This window comes from Copadichromis virginalis, linkage group LG18, assembly GCF_057382275.1.
Source record: "Copadichromis virginalis isolate Kocher_CV1m ecotype Utaka linkage group LG18, C_Virginalis_male_GT1.1, whole genome shotgun sequence".
NCBI lineage: Eukaryota > Metazoa > Chordata > Actinopteri > Cichliformes > Cichlidae > Copadichromis > Copadichromis virginalis.
In genome coordinates this window covers 16,619,819-16,641,975 of record NC_140635.1, presented here as the reverse complement: position 1 = coordinate 16,641,975, position 22,157 = coordinate 16,619,819, and the positions used below count along the sequence as shown (strand labels likewise).

Sequence of the window (22,157 nt, the reverse complement as noted above, 5' to 3'; positions counted from 1 at the left end):
CTGTGACACCGTAAATAGACCAACTTTGGGGATGGAACCCCTTTGTTCCTTCCACTCCATATGATTAAAAAACACCAAGTATTTATTTATTTTTTTTAGAATATAAAAGCACAAAACTACAATTAATTGTGCCGCTATAGTTTAGTGATTAAGCAGAAGACCAATATGGTGAACCCTTGTGCAAAGGCCTGGGTTTGACCCCACAATAGGACATTTCCTGCATGTGTGCTCTGATGTCCTGTTCAAAATAAAAGTGAAAAAGGCCCAAAAATAAACCTGGTGAGAATAAAAGTGTCAAGATTAGCAGAGTTAAATTAGCATATAAAGATGTGCTTAGGGGTCCTTGAATCTGTCCCAGCTGGCCTGATACAAAAACATAAATGACATCTAAAGTGAAAACTACTATACAATGAATGACAGAGATATGTTTATTGACATATCCATCAGTGCGGATTCCAATGCAATTTAACCATGCAAATTATCCAAGACACGAGTAGATCATAGTTCCAGTGCTTTTTGTTTTTAACTGAACAAAACGTTACACATAAAAAGACTGTGGAGGTATTCCATAATCCTTATGTCTCTCTCATATTATACACTGTGGGGGTGTTTGCATTAGCGGGACATTACCATGTTAGAGAAAATGACTTGCAATCGAGGACAATCATTGACACGGGCTTGTTTTTAAGATACATCCTCCTCAAATTTATGATATGAACCAAGAACGGGGACTTTGTTTTTACACAAACTCTATTGCTATGTGTTCATAAAGAGGTAATCTAATATATTTATTTATATATATAATTTTTTATATATATTCAAACCAGACAAAGCAAGTTCTGATAAAACCACACACGTGTGGCAAATTCTTAAAAAAAAAATGATGGAAGAATTCAGATTTGTCTTGTTTCAACAACAACAAAAAAAAAGGAAAGAAAAACATATGGCAGTAAAATCAATATCCAAACGGTAAGGCACTAGGTGGGCCAAATGCTACACCTGTTTAGTCTTCTACAAATAATTTACAGTCAAGTCAAACAGTGCAGTTTTACATTTGTTAACTTAATGTTTTCCTTTTGAACCACTTATCTATGAATCAATGTAAGGCAATACATTACAAAGAAAAAATACACTGAATACACAAAAAAAAAAATATATTACAGACAATGTACCAAATAAACAAAAAAAGTTTTAGGACTCCTATATACCATTACAATGGAATTTTCCTTATGGCTTGGAGCAATAAAAATAATTATAATAAAAACAATGCATAGATTTAAATGATGATCTTGCATGCTCCTCACTCAATACTCAAAACATCTAATACTCATGTCCCAATACGTTGTCCCAAACCTGATATAACTGACTTGCAGAGTGATAAGAATAAAGGCAAAAAGGCCAGAGACGTTAGATGAAGGCATCAGTCATTAAAAAAAAAAAACCAACAACAACAAAACCAAAACAAAACAAAAGCATAGTTGCATTAAAGCCCACGTTATCCGACAGGTGGGGGAAAGAAATTACTAAATAGATATCAATTTTCCGCCCCTGAGACACAACCTTTCGCCGCAGATCTGCAATCCCTGTATGACAGTACCTTAAACTGAACACATACATGCAGCAGTCCCAGCAAAACCCCCTTTTACCTTCCAGTTTCCATTCCAACTCTCACATGATATGAAGCACAGGATGTCTACATGACAGGAGTCCCTCTCTCCCTCTGTTGTCCATCTTTAGATCAAGACGTGTGCGCCATCTTCTGGTGAAAACGTAGAGCTGCAAGTTTGCTGAGTTGGTCAAGTGACTCCCTCCCCTTGCTTTTTTAATGTCCACGATGCCTTGTGTCTGAAGTGTGTTGCAATTTCTCCAGCGTTGGTTATTTGTCAATATACATATATTTTTTTAGCTTTGTTTTTTTTGTTTTTTAATGAATTATCTATGCAATACAGTTTCTTTCCATTTTTGAGGATGAGGAAGGAAGGGAAAGTTTAGAGTCCAGAGAAAAATCCCAACGGTTCAGACGGTTAGCTGAAAGAAGAACAGAGACAGGTGTCCAGTAAAAGAAAGGCCTTTTCAAAATAAAATAAAAAACCTTCGTTAGTAACCCAGTCTAACAACAGAAACAGAAAAGCTGGCTTACAGACACTATAACACCTTTTCATGATGTTTGACCAGTAATGTAAAAATCCTGAATATTGGTCTAATGAGAGTTGCCATGTAAGAATATGAAGTTAGTAACTGACCCCAACAACACATTAGTGCCAATTAGAAAATCCCAAGTGCCAACTGCACAGAGCCCAAGAGTCAACCAAGCAACCAGGAAGTGTCTCTTGAGTTTGAAACACCCAATAACACAATTAATAAATAGACAAGTTTAAAGTCATAGAAAAAAGTCTGTTTTTTAAAAACGCGCACACGCGCACACACACACACACACACACACACACACACACACACACACACACACACACACACACACACACACACACACACACACACACACACACACACACACACACACAACTTTCTGAAGAAGTTCCTGTCAACAAGTGCTCGATGTTGTGTCTGCTGCTTGGAGGGTGGACTGCGCTCTGCTACAACACAGGAGACAAACAGCAGGTCACATGACTGACTTGACCACATCTCAGCCCACAAGATGGGTTTGAGGAGAGAGAGAAAAAAAAAAGGCTACTGACTGCAGCACACCCTGACTGACTGCCTGAAGAGAAAAAATACTCACGTTTTATCCTAGTTATCTAAAGTTATTTCACCATTAGTGAAAATATGTAAACGCAATCTGAGTTAATAAATAAATACAAATAAGGTCTGACGAGATGGGTTTTATTTCAAAGTTATCAAGTTACCTCAGCTTTCCTGTATTGCTTTTAGGGTTCTTGCGGAAGGATTGGTTGGGTCCAGAGCGAGTGGACATGGACCGCGGCGAGGCTCTTGTGAATGTCGACGGCGGGGTCTTGGGAATCTTCTTTCCGAGGTGGCCGATCCATTTCTTCTGCTCGTCTTGGGTCAGAGCCAGCAGCAGCATGTCCCGGGCAGAGGTCACGTCGTAGTTTACTGGACAGGATGACACAATCAAGCCTTAAAAACATGACCTCGAACTATCCAAGTCCTCCAAATGACTTTGTTTACACATTAGCAGATGTGTGGTACAAAACCTGATCGTGCCAGTGGTTTCACACTATTTCACTGATGAACAAGTGGCAGTGACGTGTCAACATAAGCTGGAATTTGCCAAGGGAGGACGAAACAAGGATGTAAACAACGCTTTAAAATACTTTCTTTCAACAAAAAGGCCTCAAGGATATAAACAATGTTTATATGACTGATACTGAAATTAAACAACAACAAGAACTCCCTTAGAAACCTCTGAGTTTAGCTGCAACAATAACCAATTTGTCCTGTTTACTTTGAGTATCCTAAAATGCTTCGTCAGTGAATTCCAACTTAGAGCCTGTACATAAACTAGAAAACACCTTCAAGGATTTATAGATACGGACTGTTTATTGTCTTAAAATGCTCGTGATACCAGCTTAGCCTGCAGAGATAAGAATTTGTGTTTTACCTTTGCAAGGAGCAATAACATCCTCCTTTTTGTCAAGGTGGTCCTTGTGGCACTTCACGTGGCAGCGGCGACACTCCAGGGCCGGAGGCGGCTTGAAGACGTGCCACAGAGGCTTGGCACAGGCCTCGCAGTTTGAAGGGAAGTGATATAACGTGGGGATGAACTCGTGGCCTTTGTGTGGGAGACAGTTGGTCTTGTCGCCCTGAGGGACTGTCTCTAGATCCGCCTCCTTCCTGCACTCTCCCTCATTAGCATACAAAATCTGAATAGTTAGAGAGAGATAGACAGGGCCTTGTTTCTGTGGCTGAGCAAACTCTATTCATGACTGCATGGAAATGTGAACATAAAAATAAAACTGCACATTAAAAAACAACAACAAAAAAAAGCCTACCTGGAAAATCCTTGGAATCTCATCAGTCTCAGCTCGGTACACATCTCCTTGCGTGACTGGCCTCACATGAAACAGTTTGCTACACAAGAAGGTATAAAAAGAGGAGAAATCCATTAACCTTTGTTACTTTTTCTTCTCTACATTTTTCAAGAAGACCGAGCTAGCAAGAAGAAGATGCCACAAAGAAAAACACTTACTCGATATCCAGTACCATCGAGGGGTTGGACTGCTCCTTATCCTGCTCGTCATTGTAGAACAGAATCTTCTTACTACTCACCACCACATACTGCAAATGTTGCAGAGACAAATGAGAGGGTTGGTGAAACCTCTTTCTGCATAATGAAAAATGTGAGCGAGCAAAGGAACCGTGCGACACACACCTGCTTCTTCCATCCGTATCTTTTGATGTTAGCACGATTAGGAATAGACAGCCAACCCTCCAATCTGGACTCTGAAAAGCAGCAAAGAAGAAAAACATGAAAAGAAATATTCTGTGCAAGTATTTAGAGACACTAGATGAAGGCCATGCAGCAAATCAGGTCCAAACTCAACTGGGGAGAAAAATAAAGAACAAGTCAATAAATAAATGAATAAATAAATAAAACGCTGGTGAACTCCTCGGGAGTTTGCCAGCGTTAAGGTTAAGTGCACTGGAGTAGGTGACAAGAGAAGACTGTAGCTATCCCAGGCTGCAACTTCACACACCCATGCAAGAAGAGAATATTAGTATGAGTAAGGCCTTCTTATAGCATGCTAAGAGAGCATGTAAGACTGCAAAAGTATGTTAAAAATCCTGATGTAGTATTTGTGCAGCTGGAATTCAATTAGCTTGATCACTCGCTCCTTTCACAGAAACAAATGTGTGTTATCTTTATTCAAAAATTAAATCATAAATGCAAGTGCATGCAGCTGAAACAACACAATCTAAACAGGTTCAGTAGGGAAAAAAAAAAAAAACCCACAAAAAAGTGGGATTTGTCTACTACATGTGAGGTCGTGAGGGAGGTCTTCGTGTCCAAACGAGCAGCGATTTGTGGTGAGCATGCCGACACAGACACAAGGGTGTTGCGTGTTTGAAGAACACGTTTGTTCCAGTGTTTGGAGACATTTAAAAGGTGCTGAGAGTGACGCGGCAGACCTCACACCGGGTGTTGTGTCAGTAAACTTTGTTCTAATTTGGCTGCTTCACTGCTCAGGTCGGCCTCGTGACATTAAGCAAATTCACTCCCAGCGCTCTCTCGTAATATCTCGTCACTGTTAGTCATTACATTATTTTTTTCTCCTCTAGAGCTGATTCACTCCCCACACTCTGACAGGCTTCTTTCAAAAGTGCTGTTGAATTCTCCCAGCAGATATGGCTGTCACACCTCTGGCAAAACAATACTTGAGAAATTGGGTGGAGGGGAAAAAAAACAACAAAAAAACAACTACAGTACACACACATACAACAGCAGCAACGCAGGCCGGGCAAAAAGGGGCTGATTCACCGAGTTACTCACAGAGGAAAAGGAATGGAAGTTACAAAGATAAGAAGAGCAAGGAGAACCAACTGGGCATGAGGGAAATAAAGAAGAGATTGATTTAACCACAGCTACCAACAAACATGAAAACAGCCAGCACAACATATATTCATACACATGTTAGATGTCATTTAAGAAGGTGATGCATTAGAAAGAGAATTAAGTGAGTCAGTACAGCTGCTTCCCTGCCTTCTAACACCTTACTGTACTAAACTTAAACTGCTTGGAAAAAAATCATTCACATGATGCTCTAAATACAGATTCAGATCTTTTGGCTCATGAACTAAAAACAACACATTTAAAAGAATAAAACCTGAAAGGGAGACTTATTTTAGACGAGACAAAAGTCAAATGTGTCAAATAAACCAAAACAAAAATCATATTCAGAAGGTTATACTTCAGGAATCGAGTCCTCGTGGTACCTACGCTAACTGACACAAACAAAGTAAGTCAAGTTTTCAACCAAGTAAAATCCCACACCGCATAACTTCGTCACCAGATCAAAGTTCACGAGTGTAAGTTTATTTGATTTTTAACTGTCACTGTGATCGATAAAGGCAACAGCAGCTGTGACGGGCTGGGAACATACCTGCGATATTACTGTCCGTCTCGTCTGTCTGCAGGCTGGTGACGCTGGAGTTATCCATGCGCTGCTGCAGGTCGTTCAGTTTCTCCCGGAGCTGCTCGATGTCGCTCTCCTTGCTGTCCAGCTGCATCTGCAACTCGTTGCGATACGTGCTTTCCTCTGCCAATTGCTGGTGGTAGGAAGGTCAAAGGTTAAAACCAAATAATAGTCCACAGATCATCATACTGGGCCGCAGCGCAACCAGACGTTCACGTACCGCCTGCATCTCGCTCAGCTCCTTCTGGTATTTGATGGCCATGTGGTTAAACTTTTCCTTCTCCTGATTAAGCTCCAGCTGAAGCTTGCGGTTTTCCTTCTCCTTTTTCCGCAGATCAGCTGTGCTACCCTTCTTCTTCTGGTCCAGCTTCATGTCTTTACGATTCATGATCTCTGCCAGTTTGTTCACCGCCTGACGGATGGAAAAGACCGAACAGTTGAACACATCGGCCGCATCTCTCCACTTGTTTACAGGAACAGTATGGAGTAACTTCTCGAAAAGTAAGAGGCTCTTACCTGAGTCTTCAGTGTGCGCTCTGTGTAGAGGATCTTCTCGTAGTTGGCCTTGATTGATTTTTCAATTTCTTCCTTCTGAGCGACATATTCTGAGAGAGACAAGGGGAATAAGCTTGTACATCGACATTAATTACAACGCGGAGATGTGCGCATCATGAAAAGCACAGTACCTTCATCCTGAATACGAAGCTTTTCACTTAACTCCGTCTTCTCTCTGCTGAGATTCTCCACATCTTTGGTCAGAGTTTTATAGGATTCCTCAAGCTGTGCAAAAATATGAAGATGTTTATTTTCTCTACTTTAAGTTAACAGAATTAGAAATTGAGCAATGAATATGAGTGTGGGAATAAAGAAAATGCTGTCAGTGTGTGTTTGAAGGCTCACCCGTGCAATAGTAGCCTCTTTCTCCCCAATCTCCTGCTTATGCCTTGTCACTGCTTTCTTGTTCTCTTGGCTGAGCTCGAAATACTGCTCCTCCTGAAGTGCCCGAGCAAGCTGTTCTGACTCGGCCTTGGTCACTGTCAGATCCAGCTGTGCAGACAAGGAATCCCTGTGTGCAGGATAAAGGAAGTTTGATTTTAAAAAAGAAAAAACCTCATCACTTGAATTTTCCCCCCATCAAACAGCAAAAGCTGAAAGAAATGAGGAATACTTACAAAAGGTTAAAGGTTATTTAGATATATAAGAAGGCTGCAATATGCATGAGGAGAACCGAGCCTCTTACCTTTCGTTGCACAAATCCTGCACCTTCTTATTAGCCTCCTGTATCTGCCGGTTCCTTTCCTCAATCTCCTCTTTTAGTTCTTTGACCTGAGTTTTGTAAAGCGTCTGAGGGAGAAAAAAACGAGATTAGCTGGAGCTTTTCACATTAAATGAGCACGACAGAGAAACTGTGACATATACTCACAGAAAAATACTGTTCAGCCTCAAGCTGGTCCTGAAGTTCCCTCATCTGTCCCTCGTTGCCTCTGTACTGTCTGTTAGCACGCCAAAACAAATATGTTAGGTGTTTGATTTTTTTTCTTTAGTAAATCCAACATGTATCATATTTTACACAGCAACCAAAACACTTCAGCCAGGAAAACAAAAAAGAGACCTGACATCTTAATTCAGCCTAGTCAGCCGACGCAGTAGAGCAAACTAGCCAGAGGATTAGCAATCAAGTAGATGGAGCTGGACAGAGTAAACGCTAATCCTGTGGTGTAAACACTGTAGCAGAACAGCTTTGAGAGTCACGCTCTAAGCTGGAATAACAGCACTTTTATGAAAATAGGAGGCAATTATAGGGCAATTTACACCCCGACTTCCAAGGAGCATTACTGGCCAGTGCAGCAGTAAGAGAAAATAAGCCCTCCTGGCTACAGCTACTGCCAGTTTGTTTCCAGGTTAAATTAACTGACACAATGGTGCAAATGCCCCATTTCATGTATATATAACTATTAATCATCAATTTTATCTCCATCATATTTGATAATGTTTAAGGCTCTATAACTAGTGAGCAGACAACATGGATAACATTTTAAGAGAAAAACAAACATTGAGTTTTCTAACTAAAAGGTGAAACTTACTTGGACAGCTGTGCCAGCTGAAACTCCAGTGAGCGTTTACTTTCCAGTGATGTGTTGATCTCTTGTTTGAGCTGTTTCTCTGAACACCTAAGACGGTCCATCTCCTGCATGCGGGTCTTCAGGTCGTTCTGAATCTGGATGCGTTTGCTTGACTCCTGCTCTACCTGAATCTGCAGATTCTTCACCTGGAGAAGAACGAGAGGGCGGGAAAGAATTCTAGGAATCACGGCGCTGAAAGAAATAAAATGACACACAAAACTCCATTGTGAGGATCGCTCAGTTACCTCATCCTCCAGCCGTTCCTTTTGCTTCATCAGCTGCTCCATTTTCTGCACAGACTGCTTAAGGTCAAACTCCAACATTGAGCACTGCTTCTCAACCTCCACCACCCGGCTCTCTGCCCTCATCCTTGCTCCCGTCTCCTCTGACATCTTCTGCTGGACAGCTGGAGAACATATTTGAAAAAGCAGTTAGTGTAATGGCTGTTTGGTTTTCGGGGATAACTACCATTTAACAACTCTTCAAGTTCACTTCAGATAATATATGCAGGAATGAGGGAACAGAAAGACGGCAACAGGTTTCAACTGAGAGACATTTGATACAGAAAAGCTCATTTTAATTTTTTCTTTTTTGTATGTATCACCAAGCTGAGCCGTCTGGGTGAATCTTTTGCTGTATCATTCTATTGCAAAAAAAAAAAAACCTGAATATGCAACAAGGCAATGTCCTAACACGCTCATTGCTTTGCACCATGAATTCCTCTCACCGAAAACAGAACCTGGAGGTGACTTCTTATAAGATAGTAGAAAATAACCATGAGGCAGAGAGAAAAGGTAATAATATTTGAGACAAATAGAACAGTCAAAGCAAAAAAAGAATCTTAATGATTTGAATTAGAGGGGGGGGGAAACACAAGAAGTGAAGCAGGGCATGAGCGCACGTAGGCCTGACATACCAGACATGGCAGCTGATTTGGCTTCTTCGATAGACTCGTATTTGTCAGTGAGCTGTGCCCGCGTCACCCTGTGCTCCGTCTGTTCTTGCTCCAGACGCTGCTGCAAGGTCTTCAGTTTGTAATTCAGGTCTATCTCCAAATTGTTCTTTTCCTGTGGCGAGGGAAAACAACAAAAGAACACAACAACAACAAAAAATCAAACAACTTGCACACGTCTACAAATTGGATGCACAAATACTACTCAGTGTGACATGCATACCTTCTCCAAATTATTGCTTCTTTCCTGGGCCTGTTTGCGTTCCGCCTCCATCTTGGACAGACTAAGCTTCAAGTTTTTGTTATCCTCTTGCAACCCCGACAATCTCGCTAAGAGTGAAAGATAAAGGCAGACAGTTAAGACATGAAGCTGGGTTTTTTCCTCTTTTTTTAAAGCCTTTTAAAGTAATTATTTCATACCAATTCAATTCTACTTTGGACTTTTAAATATGTATTTTAACTGTATGGTAACACTTGCTTTTTCAGTTATCAATAACTGAAACTGTAATCTGGTCGAGCTATCGCAGATTTCACTTGTTTTCAAAGTGATATATCAGTGTCACCTTGCAGCTCCCTGATCTCCTCTGAGTCCTGACTGTAGTTCCTCCGTTCAGAGTCCAGGGTGCTCTGTAGAAGCAGGAGCTCTTTCTCCAGCTGCGCCTTCTCTCCTTCTACTGCGCGGCTCCTCTCCTGCAGCTCACGGTTCAAATTCTCCAAATGTGCCATTGACTTGGTCATCTCTGTGTGGCTCTTCCTCAGTCTCCCCGCCGTGTCTGACTCTGCACGCAGCAAGTCGTTGGCCTCTTCCAGCTGTCAATCCAAAATAAAAATTAAAGAAAAAAATCCAACACAAAGGGAGGGAAAAAACATTTAATGTTTTGTCCTTCAGTTTCCAGAGTGTGCATGCATGTGTCTGCTGTATACCTGATTCTGAAGCTGGGTAATCTTGTCATTTGAGGCTTGCGAGTTCTGACTGATTTTCTTCATATCTTCCAACTGCTCCTTCAAATTTGACACTAAGGGGAAATAAAGGAAATAAAGAATAAGAAAAAAAACTCAACCTCATTTAAGCTCCTCTTTCCAATTACAGCAGAGTTAGATTTAGTTTCCCCAGTATAAATTATTTTATGTCAGCAGCCTAGAGCCAACACACATCATTAACTTTATTATATGAACATTAGATTTTACCACTACATAATAGCAGCTGCTTGTTTAGCTATGGGTGTGTTTATAAATGTATTGTGACATGGCTGAGGTGCCTTTTAGTAATTCATTATTCAGTAATTCATTTTTTTTCCAGAGTGATCAGACTAGGAGTGTCTGAGGCAGGTTTGTCTTTCTTCATTTTTAGACTTTATGTTTACAAAAACTATTAACTCTGGACAGCAAATTACTGCTAAAGGACTGAAAGAAAGTATTAGCACAAAGAACATTCGTGACTTTTTTTGTGTTTTTCTTCAAAAATAAATTAAATTAAATGTAAAAAAAGAGCTGATAAGAGTAATTTCAAGTCAGAAGCCCATGTGCAGAAAGTCAGCAGTTAGGAAGATGAAGACGGTACGAGGTTATCAGGTAATCCAATCAGCACATTAGGCTTCATCTGATAAAAAAAAAGTACATACTTCATCTTACTCAACGATTAAAATTCTCCCCAACTTTGCTAGTACTGGGTTGAACACCAATTTGCCTTTAGAACTTCTTTCATTCTTCATGGTGCTCGAAACATTCCTCCGACGTTTGGCTCCATATTGATACGAAAGCATCACACAGTTTCTGCAATTTTGTCGCCTGGACATCCAAATTAAGAATCCCTCATTCATCAGATTCCAAAGTTGCATTTATTGGTTTGAGTCCTCCTGACTGTGGAGGCCATTGGAGTACAGTGAACTTCCTGCCATTCTTTTGCGGACCATTCTCTGAAACATCCCAGCTCATCTGGCACCAACAAACAAGCCATCTTCAAAGTCACTTATATCCCCTCTGTTTCCCATTCTGATGCCCAGTTTGAACTTTAGCAGGTCATCTTAACCATATCTACCGGCCTTCGTGCACCGACTTCCTGCTATGTGATTGATTAGATATTTGCATTAACAAGCAGTTGAACATGTGTACCTAATAAAGTGACCAGTGTGTGTATTTTGCAAGAAGTCTAACTCATAACCTCAGCAGCATTTCATTAAGTTCACCTTCGTTTTCCAAATTCCGTCTCTTCTCTGACTCCTGGTCGGCTTTTCTTTGGTACTCTGTGAATCTGTGCTGCTGCATAAGCTTGTCCTTCTCCAGCAGAGACAAGCTGGCATCGGCGCTCTTCCTCAGGTTTGCCTAAAGCGAGGAACAAAAGAGCAGCTTTGATGTGGATGGGGAACAAGCTCTAATCTAGCCACTGATCTGAAACAGTAATATATTTAACTTCATAGCTTGCTAGCGACACCACACTATATTAACAAAATCAAAGGAGTGTACTGCAAAGCTGATAACAGGAATTTATAATGCGAGGAAGAAATATTTTAAAAAGGCATTTACCTCTTCATCCAGCTCTTTCATAATCTTTTCAATCTTGTTGTTTGATGTCCTAGGGGCAACAAGAGAAAAAATAAATAAAAATAAATAAATAAACACTCTGAATGTCTCTCACAGAGATGAAACAATGAGGCTGAAGTTTGTAAAATCTTGTGAAAATTGTTTCATGGAAAACTCCAGTTTCCTCATAAAATCACAGAGGCACCAAGGGACAGAAGACACTTTGGGACCATGTCGTTATTAAGTGTCATTCAAGCATTAATCCTCCCACGAAACAAAACTTTTTTTAGAGTTTGCAACTCATCTATTCTGTTCTCATCAGGCTCAACGTTTTTGCAAGATGTCTTTAGTCAGACTAACAGGCAGACTCATTTTCCCATCATGGATTAAGAAATTTACATCTTCATTCTTTTCCTTCAAGCCGAGGCTTTGTCTTAATCTGTATTTTGGAAAGTGGCTATGAACGTAAGACAAAGGATTATTCCATACCTGCATTTCTGCTCCAACTCATCTTTCAACTGCATTTCACTGTGCAGCTGCTCCTCTAGCTGGTAGATTCGTTTTTGCAGGTTCTCCAACTGAACAGAAACATTCCATTTCAACTGATCAGATAAAGTCGCAGACATCCAACGTGTCAAAGACCTTGTCTTGAAGACTTGTACTCACATGACTCTTATCTTCTTTTGTGGAACTGCTACGCTTGTCACTGCTCTTCGTGTCAGCGGACCTTCGCAAAAGGCTGGGAAAAAAAGCGTTAACAGACAATGAACTTTTCATAAGTCTGTGACATTTACTCTGAAATTTGTTGTTGTTTGTTTGGCTCCATGGCTAAAGCATCCTTGATGCACAATTAAAAACCTGTATTGACATAATATATACAGGTATAAATATAAAAATTCAAGAAAGATGAAGGGAAAAAAGCAGAACACACACATAATTTAGTGGTACAAAGAACAAGTCTGGCAGACTTACTGTTGATTACTGTAATAGGTGAAGCCTACAAACGGGAGCTGGTTGCCCACAAAGGCCTTTGGTATGGGAAAGGTCTCCTCCTCTCCCCGATCCTCCTCAATGTCATCAAAGTTACTGGTGTCAGTGTCACTGCTAAGTTCGGGGACTACAGGGGCAGCCGCTGCACACAGCAAAGGAGACAACAAAGAGTGGGGGGGGGGGGGGGGGGGGGGGGCAAAGGGGGGGGAACACACCAAATTTTATTATACATAAAAGCCTCCATGTGTTAGAGGGCATGACAAAAATTCAGAGCACATGTTTTGGAAAACACTCCTAAAAGTGTTGGCAGGTCTTTCACTACAGGGAATAACATAACACAAAGTCAGTCAATGTCCTGATACCATTCAAGTTTTGTTTAATATTAATTAATAAACACCAGGGATGTCATGAAAACTGATATTTCAGAACAAGTCAAAGCCAACACTGTGATTACTTAGTAATAACATAAAATAGTTTGCAAATGCAGCAACAGGTGTGGTGTGACTTGTGGGAAATTTTATATGGAGGAAATGATGAAGATCATCATAACAGATGAACTACACATTGAATTTAAGCTATGTTATAAGATGTACAGGGTGGGCCATTTATATGGATACACCGTAATAAAATGGGAACCAGTTTCACGAAACCTAGCAAGCAGTTTGCTAACTGTAGCATGGGAGATGGGTGGTCTCGTAGGGTGTCTTGCATTGAAATCTGATGCAATAACCCGATTACTGCGTTCACCAGATATCAACACAATTTCGATCCGCTCCTAGCGTGTTAACCTCTTCGACATGTCAATGGCTGTGAACAAAGAGAAACTTGTAAATAACTCATGAAAGAGTAAAGTTACGTTGAAACCAAGCACACCATTGTTTTTCTTGTGACATTACCAATAAGTTTGATGTGTCACATGGCCCTCTTCCTATTGAAAAAACAAAAGTTGTATCCAAGATGGCCGACTTCTAAATGGCCACCATGGTCACCACCCATCTTGAGGAGTTTGCCCCCTCACATATACTAATGTGCCACAAACAGGACTTTAACCCTCATGCCATCTTGGGCATCACCAACCATTCCCATTTTATTACGGTGTATCCATATAAATGGCCCACCCTGTATAAGCCAAAATATTTATAACCTGAAATGATAGTTTCAGGCTATAAACACATAATGTTCACAAAGACTTATCCTGTACAACTGATTAAAAAAGCTGATTAAGTCAATGTTAACACTATGATCAGTATTTAAAGAGCTTGCATTTAATGTTTTAACTGTTAGGAATCATGATATTTCAGTATTAATTTCTACTGACAACCATATTTCTGATATCCTATGGCTAGTACATACTGAAGCAAAGTAAGTCTATTTTTTAAGTGCAAAAGCTTAAAAACTAAAATGTTCATTTTTTTTTTAAATAATACATGCAAACGAAGTCATTTATATAGTCAGTTAGCCCAAACCAAAAAAAATTTCTTGGCTTCTTCTTATCACTGTGGTATATTATAAATATTTAAATCTGCTGTAATTATGATATAATTATCTTTTTCCCCCTCCGGAATGACTTTTTTCTTTCTTTGGAGACCCTCTTAAAAACAAGGGAAAGCAGCCAGCTAGTAGAGCTGGTCAGCCCCTGATACACGAACGGGATGGGGGTGGCGGTGGCAACAAAGTGCTGACTTCAGCCTAGTAAAGTATTAAATATAAAGCCAGTAAAGAACCGACTATAGCTAGTGGATTTAGCACTACATTTCTAATCTCTCTTTGCTCCAGTGTCAATCCCAGCGCATTAACATTTGCTTTAAACTGCTTTCCCCATTGTTGGCCTCAAAAATGCTGCGCTGCAAGTTATTACTCTGAGCAGGAATCACGTTTAGTCTTAGAAAGGATACTGAATGAATGGCTCGTCTACAAGAATTTCCTGCAACTGTCTGCAGTAGGTCAAATGGAAAACATGATCGCAGGATCCATGATTGCAATAACAGTGAGCCGCAGCCAAATTAAAAGGGAGTTGTGAAAATAATCCTTAACATTAAGAGTGAAAACATTCGTACTCTCTCTGATGTTCTCCCACGTCCACTGGTCATTCTTGAAGAAGGGATGCCTCTTGATTTCATCTACACCATTACGGCCGAGTCGAACATCCCTGTGGGGGTCAGGAGGAGAAATTTAGTAATTTCAGCAATTCTGTATGGTAATGTCAGCAGAAGACAGCAAGTATCTGAATGCAAAGAGAGCCATTATCTCTGCTATTAAGATTTTTTGTTTTTCACAGAGGGTTCTCTACATCTGAAAACAATTTATGCAAAGAAAAGGATTTCTGACAAAAAGCTTCGTGATTCGCTGCTCGGTCTGTGGCCATCTAACCTGTCAGTCAGGAAAGCACAGATCAGATTCTTGGCGTCATTGGATATGTCGCTGTCATCAGGGAAGGTCAGCGCATTCTTGTGGTTCATAATTTTGCTATAGGTCCCCACTAGTGAGTCTGCATAGAAAGGAGTGTCGCCTATACACGGGACAAACGAGAGCAACAGGTAAGTAATATGTCTGGCTCTAAATATGTAAAATAAGTCATCTTTCAATGCAAATACTCACCAACTAACATTTCGTACAGAAACACTCCCACTGACCACCAGTCACACTCTCTGCCATAATAGCCATCTCCTCCTTGGGATTTCAGTACCTCAGGTGAAATGTAGTCTGGAGTTCCCACTGCTGTGTCACATCGTACCATACCGTCCTGAAGGGCACGAGCATCATAAACATTAACAACTCCAACACTTTACTTCAAAAAAATTATCATTATTACAGGGATATGGTAAATAGACTCATTCTTATATAGCACCTTTTCACTTTGCCAGAGCACTCAAAGCACTTTACACAAGATGCCTCATTCACCCATTCATATAAGCACTTAAGCACTTTTTTCTATGCTTAAGTACTTTCTAGCTAATATTCACACAGACTCATACTCCGATAGATGCGTCAGAGAGCAATATGGGGTTAGCATCTTGCCTAAAGATATTTGGCATGCAGACTGGAGAGCCAGGAATCAAACCACCAACCTTCCAATCAATAAATGACCAGCTCTACTGAGCTACAGCCAACCTGCCATCCCAGTAATTACTATTATTAATGTTGTTGTTTATTTAATTCTATAAAAGTGGATGAAAACAACGACTAAGTGATTTATCAGATTTTAACCTAAATTACAATTTTGGCTTTCAACAATTAGATCAAAATAAAACTATGATAATAATACAAATACTCTTCTTGCAGTGTTATTTATATGCCAGCTATGTCCAGACACTTAAACTCAGCTATTAATCTTTAACTCCTCGAGATCTATCTTGAAGTAAAACTCTTAAAGTAGATTTATGAGATTTTTATAAAAATGTTGAGGTGTCGAGTATGAGCTGCAAATAATCTAAAGCATTATTCACATCTTTCTGGCAACAAAACCGCCTCCCAGCTTTCCGAGTTAGAATTTTCCCCTCTCTCTAAGTAAACAATTAATCAACAGGTGCTGAGCTGAGCTAAAGATCTGTCAATAAATTCAGAACTGGTCCCCAAAAAAACCACCTCGACACCTCCACCTCATTTTTCCTTATACAAGGACACATTCTTAAAGTTCAGTAACTCCATACTCGTTGTTAAGATAATGTCTAATATTGCTCAATAATCAAGATTAAAATACAGACCAGAATAATCATGACTGGGATTCTCACTATAACTGAGCAGCATTAACTTGAGACACAGAAATTTTTAAAATAATCTTATCAACATCATCTGACAATATGGCTGTGTTGAAAGAAAGTGAATCTGATACCTTGTTCATTTTCATGCAGGTCCCAAAGTCTGCGAGCTTTAAGTGGCCTGCTTTGTCAAGCAACATGTTATCAGGCTTGACATCTCTGAGGAAACAAAAACATCGTTAGACATCAGTTCAAGCACGACGCCAATAAAAACATCCAAATCAAACACACGCATCACAAGGAAACTAAACTCATCCAAAACATTCAAAGGCTTCAGCAGCGTTCTCATGCTGAGCCGATGCATGGGCATTAGCGTTAAGGTTAGAGAAACAAAACAAAAAACAACACAGTCAGATCTGTCTGAACGCTGTAGCAGCGACAGATCAGATGGCATGAGGTATGTGGGCAGCTGTTAATGAGAATAGTGTTCATGTTTCTCTGCACATCGTGCAAATCTGAGCGCGTCAGGAAATCCTTTATACAAGCTGTTATAAGACCATTTAATGCACAATAACGTTAACTTTATTAGAAATTAACATTGTTTTGCTGTTTGGGATGTGTTGTGTAATGTTTGGGTTAAAGCTGCCGTGGAAATGTGATTTCCTGCAAAAGGATTAATAAAGGATATATCCATCTAAAAAATGCTTTACTCCAATTAGAAGAAAACTGATGGAAAAAAATTCCACCACTGTACCCAGTAATGTTATGAACTCAAAGTGCTTCAGGGCTGTTGTGTGGAGAAACAATTTGATGTTCAGATGCATGCCATACTTGTTGCTCTGCTATTGACTATATAAAGCTCCCTCTGGCCCACGCCATTTCACACATTGGTAAACATGTTTGTTGCACTGGATGCCATGAGAGAAAAAAAACAAGCAAAAAAAAAAAAAAAACAGTGCATGTCTACCCAACTTATCTTTAGCAATCTTTTACATATTAGAAAGAAAAATGAAGCTGACAGTGTGGAAAAATGTTTTGGTTTTTTTTTTTCCAAAGTTCTGAGAAGCAGTTGTGAAGTCTCTTAAAACCGATAGCACCTAGCAACGTTACTTCCTGCTTATTACAATGCTTCCTTAGATCACAGGTTGCCACCAAACCTCTTTGATCCCGCTACAAATCTCACACAATTACAACGGGGAAAAATGCCTTGTGGGGAAAAAAAAAACCAGAACTAGAAATGACGATGTAACGTTAATAAGTCTTTTTAAATAACGAAAATAGCTTCTTTTTCAACATATATGAACACCACAAACAGAGAAAAATACAAATGTTGTACTGTCACCTGTGAATGAAGCCCATAGAGTGGATTCCATCCAGGGCCAGGACTACCTCGGCTGTGTAAAAGCGAGCCCACTTCTCTGGGACGTCATAGTTGCTCATCAAGTTTACCAAATCACCACCAGGCATGTACTCCATCACCATGTAGAGGTAGCGGTCATCTTGGAATGCAAAAAAGAGCTGTAGAAGGACAGAATTCAAACAATTAGGAAAAGGATTCAAAAGTATCCCAACAATTTATGTCAGACACATGAATGAGGCTGGATTTATGTGGTCTGAACAATGTCTGACTAATAACTGCATGTTTAGACACTCCTCTGTCCCATCATACCTGAACGACCCATGAACTATTGGCAAAGGCCATGATGTCCCTCTCCTCCCAGAAGAAAGCAGAGTCTGACCTCTTGATCATCTCAAACTTACTCAGCAGCTTCATGGCATATACTTTGCTTGTCGCTTTATGTCTTACCTGAAAAACGATAATGAGGCAGCAATCAAGTCAGACTTATTCATCAATGTGCTACATTTATAGCTACTGTGCTATTCAAAGAAATAAAGAAATAAAAAGACAGAATGGCACTCTTACCAACTGCACCTCTCCAAATGCACCCCTCCCAATAACTTTAACCACCTCATAGTCCTCCGCTTTCATTCGCAGATCACGAATGTTACTAATCGTCTCTTTGTCTGGGGGGGGGAGAAAAAAAACAAACATGCAAAGTTACCAGGAGAAATGCACAAAGCTCTTGTTATGGTGTTGACCTTTGAGAGAAGGTGTATCTCCATCACTGAGGGATCACAGCCTCCCTGTTTATGCAATCTCAGGGGTTACTTTCATAGGACATCCACATTGTTGGCAAGCAAAGCAGAACAAGTTGACAGCGTACTGCAACTGCACAGCTGAGTGACGCCGTTTAGGGAAAGTTTGTTGCTTACTGAGAGTTGGCCTTTCCCTGATGTAATAATTCTAGCTCCCCTTGGGGAGTCAGTATCCACTGTTCAGCCAAATTTGGTCAAAGCAGTACTAGTGGGATAATTTTCAATTCACATGACTCACAACTAGCACGGGAATGCATGGAAAAGCGGGGTGCGGGGGGGCATCCAAGTTCAAGTGATCTAAAAATAAAAAGAAAGTACTAAGCTATTAGAATAAGAACATTTGTGAGTCATTTCCACCACGCATGAGTTCCTGGGATCATGATCCCTACTTGAAAAATCCCAGGCAACCCTGAAGACATAAAAAAAACATGTTTAGAAATGCAACAAATAGGAACTCCAGTTACTGTTATAGATAATATACCATGTGAGTATATCTGCTCACGAGGCCGGGTGATGGATTAATGTCAGTAGGTCTTGGCATACATACAGTAGAGCAAACAGCTTATTTGATTGTGGTGCAAACCACAATGCATGGCTGGGGATTTAGAGCTAGAAGTGCTTCAGGCAAGTCATGCTACTGAAGATCACTGTCTTGGTATATAGCGCCATTATTCCATATCCATCAATGCCTTTCACGAAAATACAGAACCAAGAGTAATTGAGAAGATGCCTAATGGCAGTTTTTGCCTAGGGGTTTACAGTAGGTCACTTGATATTCAAATATGACCTGTTATATTCTAGTTGTCCTCAAAACTTTTTTAAAAAAACCTGTTAAGAATGCACAAAAAGTTACAACATGCACCATGACATTAATATCCTGCACAATCTTAGCAGTATCTCATGCATTTCTGATGCATTAAGATGGACACTTGAGATCCCATAAAAACCACCACATGATCAATACAGTATGAGTACAGATTTGAGCGCAAATTCTGGGGTACACGCTATAACTCACCATTGTCCCATATATTAAGTGCTGGAAATTGAGCAGTTTGACCAGATACATTAAGGAAAGCGAGAAACCTTTGACTTATAGATTTTTTTTCATCATATTTATAGCAGCTTCCCCATTCTGGGGACACAGTGAAAAAGAGAAGCCAGCCTTGACAGACATCAGGCGGGTCACCAACCATTTATGAAAGCCCCTTTGTTGGGGACACTAAACAGCAGACACCTATTGTGTCCAAGCCCACATACACGCCGTGACCCAAAAAACTGCTCCTCCCCCCTCCCTGAGTCTAGGCTTATACCCATACATAACTGTGAACACAAATAGTTAATGAGAAAGACACAGGGAGCTCTCATAAGGGGGAAAGCTTGATGCAGTGTACTTACATCTATTCAAAAAGTTGTCAATACTCTTGTTTTTCCTCAGGGCAGGGAAGTCAAGGTCATATACCAGTGCATCCAAGCCATCCTGGAAGAAAAGCAGAAGGGTGACCATGCATGAAAGCAAAATTAAAAGACTGCTACAACGTCACAGATCGGTCATCTCACACGGCATGAGAAAAGCGAACTGTGAAACCGCTCTGTGCAAAAATGTCTGCATAACACTGGCAGTTGGCTTCCAGTCTGGATCATGTTACTGTTGGGGAGCACTTCAGCATTTTGTTGAAAAACAAAACAAATTTAAAAAAAAAAAAGTTTTAAAAAGCATGGCTTGCATATTGCATGACACTTATGACGGGGATGCACCAGGTTATCGGCCAGTAACTGCACATGTTATGACATCAACCAATGGCCGAGAGCTTTTCTGTTCCAGCCTCAAATGTGAAGACACAGGGAGCTCTCTACCAAATTGCAACTTTAAACATCAGAATTGGAATCAGACGAGAATTTTGCATCCATAATGTTTAGCACCAACATAGTGCATTCAAAAACATTATCTTTGGTCAATACAATTTTTGCCATCTATAAATGAATGCAATGACTTTTTTTTAGCTTTTGTCTTTTCAAGCAAAAAGTATATTATTCCAAACTGACATCACAAGTTTGTATAAGCAGCATGTCAAAAGAACCTAAGAAATATATGGTAAGTAATGACGACTGCACACTTCCCTATCATAGGCATTACAGCGATGTTCCTGGCCCTCCACGGAGTCATAACTTGATTACCATCATCTCTGCTAGGGTACGACTTGGATCAATGATTGAAAGCAAATAAAATAAACAGACAAAGTATTTGTTGCCATTTTGTTTACAGTACAATTTTTGTGATTTCAAGAACTATAAACATGGAGAGAAACAGTCTTGCCTTTGGCTAGGCTACAGCACAAGTGCCACTGGCAGGGTTTAATCTAATCCAGAATGGCTGAAAAAACACGGGCACACAAACCCTCGAATGTACGTCAACTGTTATGAAGTCCCTCGCGCAGGTGTGAGCCAGATGTTTTCAAGGGGTGAGCTAACCTACATATGCTTTCCTTTAAAAAGGTCAGAGGTACATGTTCCACTATAAAGCTGGTAAGAGCTACAATTAAAATATGCAATAAAATGTATTTATTGGCCAAATCATCTCTGAACTTTCCATCATAGCATGAAATCTTGTCATTCCAGCAGTGTCTTTGTGTTTCTCTGAGCAAAGCAATGATGACACATGGTGAATCAGCAGCTTGGGAATCCTCTTAAGTCACTCTGCTGTTTCTGCTCAACAGTGGAGGACACAGACATAAAACAAGCAAGTGCCCTGCAGGATGGGCGGTACAAGGAAAACGCAGGTGGGAGGGGAAAAGGAAAAAGTAAAAGGTGTAGAATTGTTGTTAGGAAGAAGAAAAACAACTTCAAAATTTACCAGGACAGAACACTGGAAAATTAATACTTTGGAAGCTCTTCTGCTCAGTTTAGAAACCTTCAGAAGTCAACATTCAGGAGAGAGTATTTACAGAAGAGGCTGGGAGGGGGAAAAGAAAGACGCCCTTTGAGCCATATAGTATCCAGCCAGCTTACACTGGGAAAAAAAATGCTGAAGAACTGAGTCCTTCAGGACCTTAATCACAAGGCTTTGCGCTCAGCAATGCACGTTTGCATAACTTCCTGCCGCAGAAAACTCTGGACAGCCACAGTAACATTCCTCAACAGGACTGTACACGTCAGAGAGTTATTTTAGTTATGTGGCCAAGCAAGTTCTCAACAAAAAAGTGAAGGAGAGGAAAGAGAAAAAATAATAATAATCTATCCCAAGTGCAGAGTCACATAGAGAGTCTCATTTTCAATCATCAGCACAACTGTAAAAGACTATGACGGAAAGGCAGAGGGAGTGGAGAGAGCTGGTGCATGTTGTGCTAGCTAGCCCAATAGGAGAACAAATAAAGGAAGCAACAAAGAAAAGCCAGCCATCCTAAGGAAACACCAGAGCAATAACAGAGCCAGGTAGGGCAAATACAAATACAATATAGGATAAAATCATGAAACAAGAATGTGAAAGCTAACCGATTAACAAACAAAATAATGTCAGTTTGATAAAGTACTGGCTGTGAGCATCGGTGTCTGAATTTCGGCATTTGCATGTTTGCTGTGGTGTCACCTATCCTCATAGAGAGAAACT

At 40.3% G+C, this 22,157-nt stretch overlaps 1 protein-coding gene across 2 annotated transcripts in view; it reads right to left on the bottom strand.

Moving 5' to 3' along the window:
* Positions 1–410: 410 nt before the first annotated feature.
* The window catches only part of rock1 (Rho-associated, coiled-coil containing protein kinase 1), a 30,290-nt gene continuing 8,543 nt past the window's right edge, over positions 411–22,157 (bottom strand). The window contains exons 2-33 of one of the 2 annotated variants that reach the window (XM_085438336.1): positions 19,949–20,030; positions 18,321–18,421; positions 18,066–18,203; positions 17,739–17,914; positions 16,531–16,615; positions 15,297–15,441; positions 15,069–15,207; positions 14,756–14,847; positions 12,681–12,840; positions 12,375–12,447; positions 12,198–12,286; positions 11,712–11,760; positions 11,375–11,510; positions 10,113–10,204; positions 9,752–9,998; positions 9,412–9,518; positions 9,153–9,303; positions 8,482–8,642; positions 8,198–8,382; positions 7,537–7,606; positions 7,354–7,457; positions 7,014–7,179; positions 6,800–6,893; positions 6,630–6,718; positions 6,334–6,525; positions 6,081–6,246; positions 4,352–4,422; positions 4,169–4,257; positions 3,972–4,050; positions 3,581–3,842; positions 2,865–3,072; positions 411–2,594 (exon numbers count right to left, since the gene is read on the bottom strand). In XM_085438336.1, coding sequence (XP_085294462.1) covers positions 2,543–2,594; positions 2,865–3,072; positions 3,581–3,842; positions 3,972–4,050; positions 4,169–4,257; positions 4,352–4,422; positions 6,081–6,246; positions 6,334–6,525; positions 6,630–6,718; positions 6,800–6,893; positions 7,014–7,179; positions 7,354–7,457; positions 7,537–7,606; positions 8,198–8,382; positions 8,482–8,642; positions 9,153–9,303; positions 9,412–9,518; positions 9,752–9,998; positions 10,113–10,204; positions 11,375–11,510; positions 11,712–11,760; positions 12,198–12,286; positions 12,375–12,447; positions 12,681–12,840; positions 14,756–14,847; positions 15,069–15,207; positions 15,297–15,441; positions 16,531–16,615; positions 17,739–17,914; positions 18,066–18,203; positions 18,321–18,421; positions 19,949–20,030 — 4,050 coding nt within the window. In that variant the 3' untranslated portion in view covers positions 411–2,542. The remainder of the gene's footprint in view (positions 2,595–2,864; positions 3,073–3,580; positions 3,843–3,971; positions 4,051–4,168; positions 4,258–4,351; positions 4,423–6,080; positions 6,247–6,333; positions 6,526–6,629; positions 6,719–6,799; positions 6,894–7,013; positions 7,180–7,353; positions 7,458–7,536; positions 7,607–8,197; positions 8,383–8,481; positions 8,643–9,152; positions 9,304–9,411; positions 9,519–9,751; positions 9,999–10,112; positions 10,205–11,374; positions 11,511–11,711; positions 11,761–12,197; positions 12,287–12,374; positions 12,448–12,680; positions 12,841–14,755; positions 14,848–15,068; positions 15,208–15,296; positions 15,442–16,530; positions 16,616–17,738; positions 17,915–18,065; positions 18,204–18,320; positions 18,422–19,948; positions 20,031–22,157) is intronic. The other variant, XM_085438337.1, reaches the window with a different exon arrangement.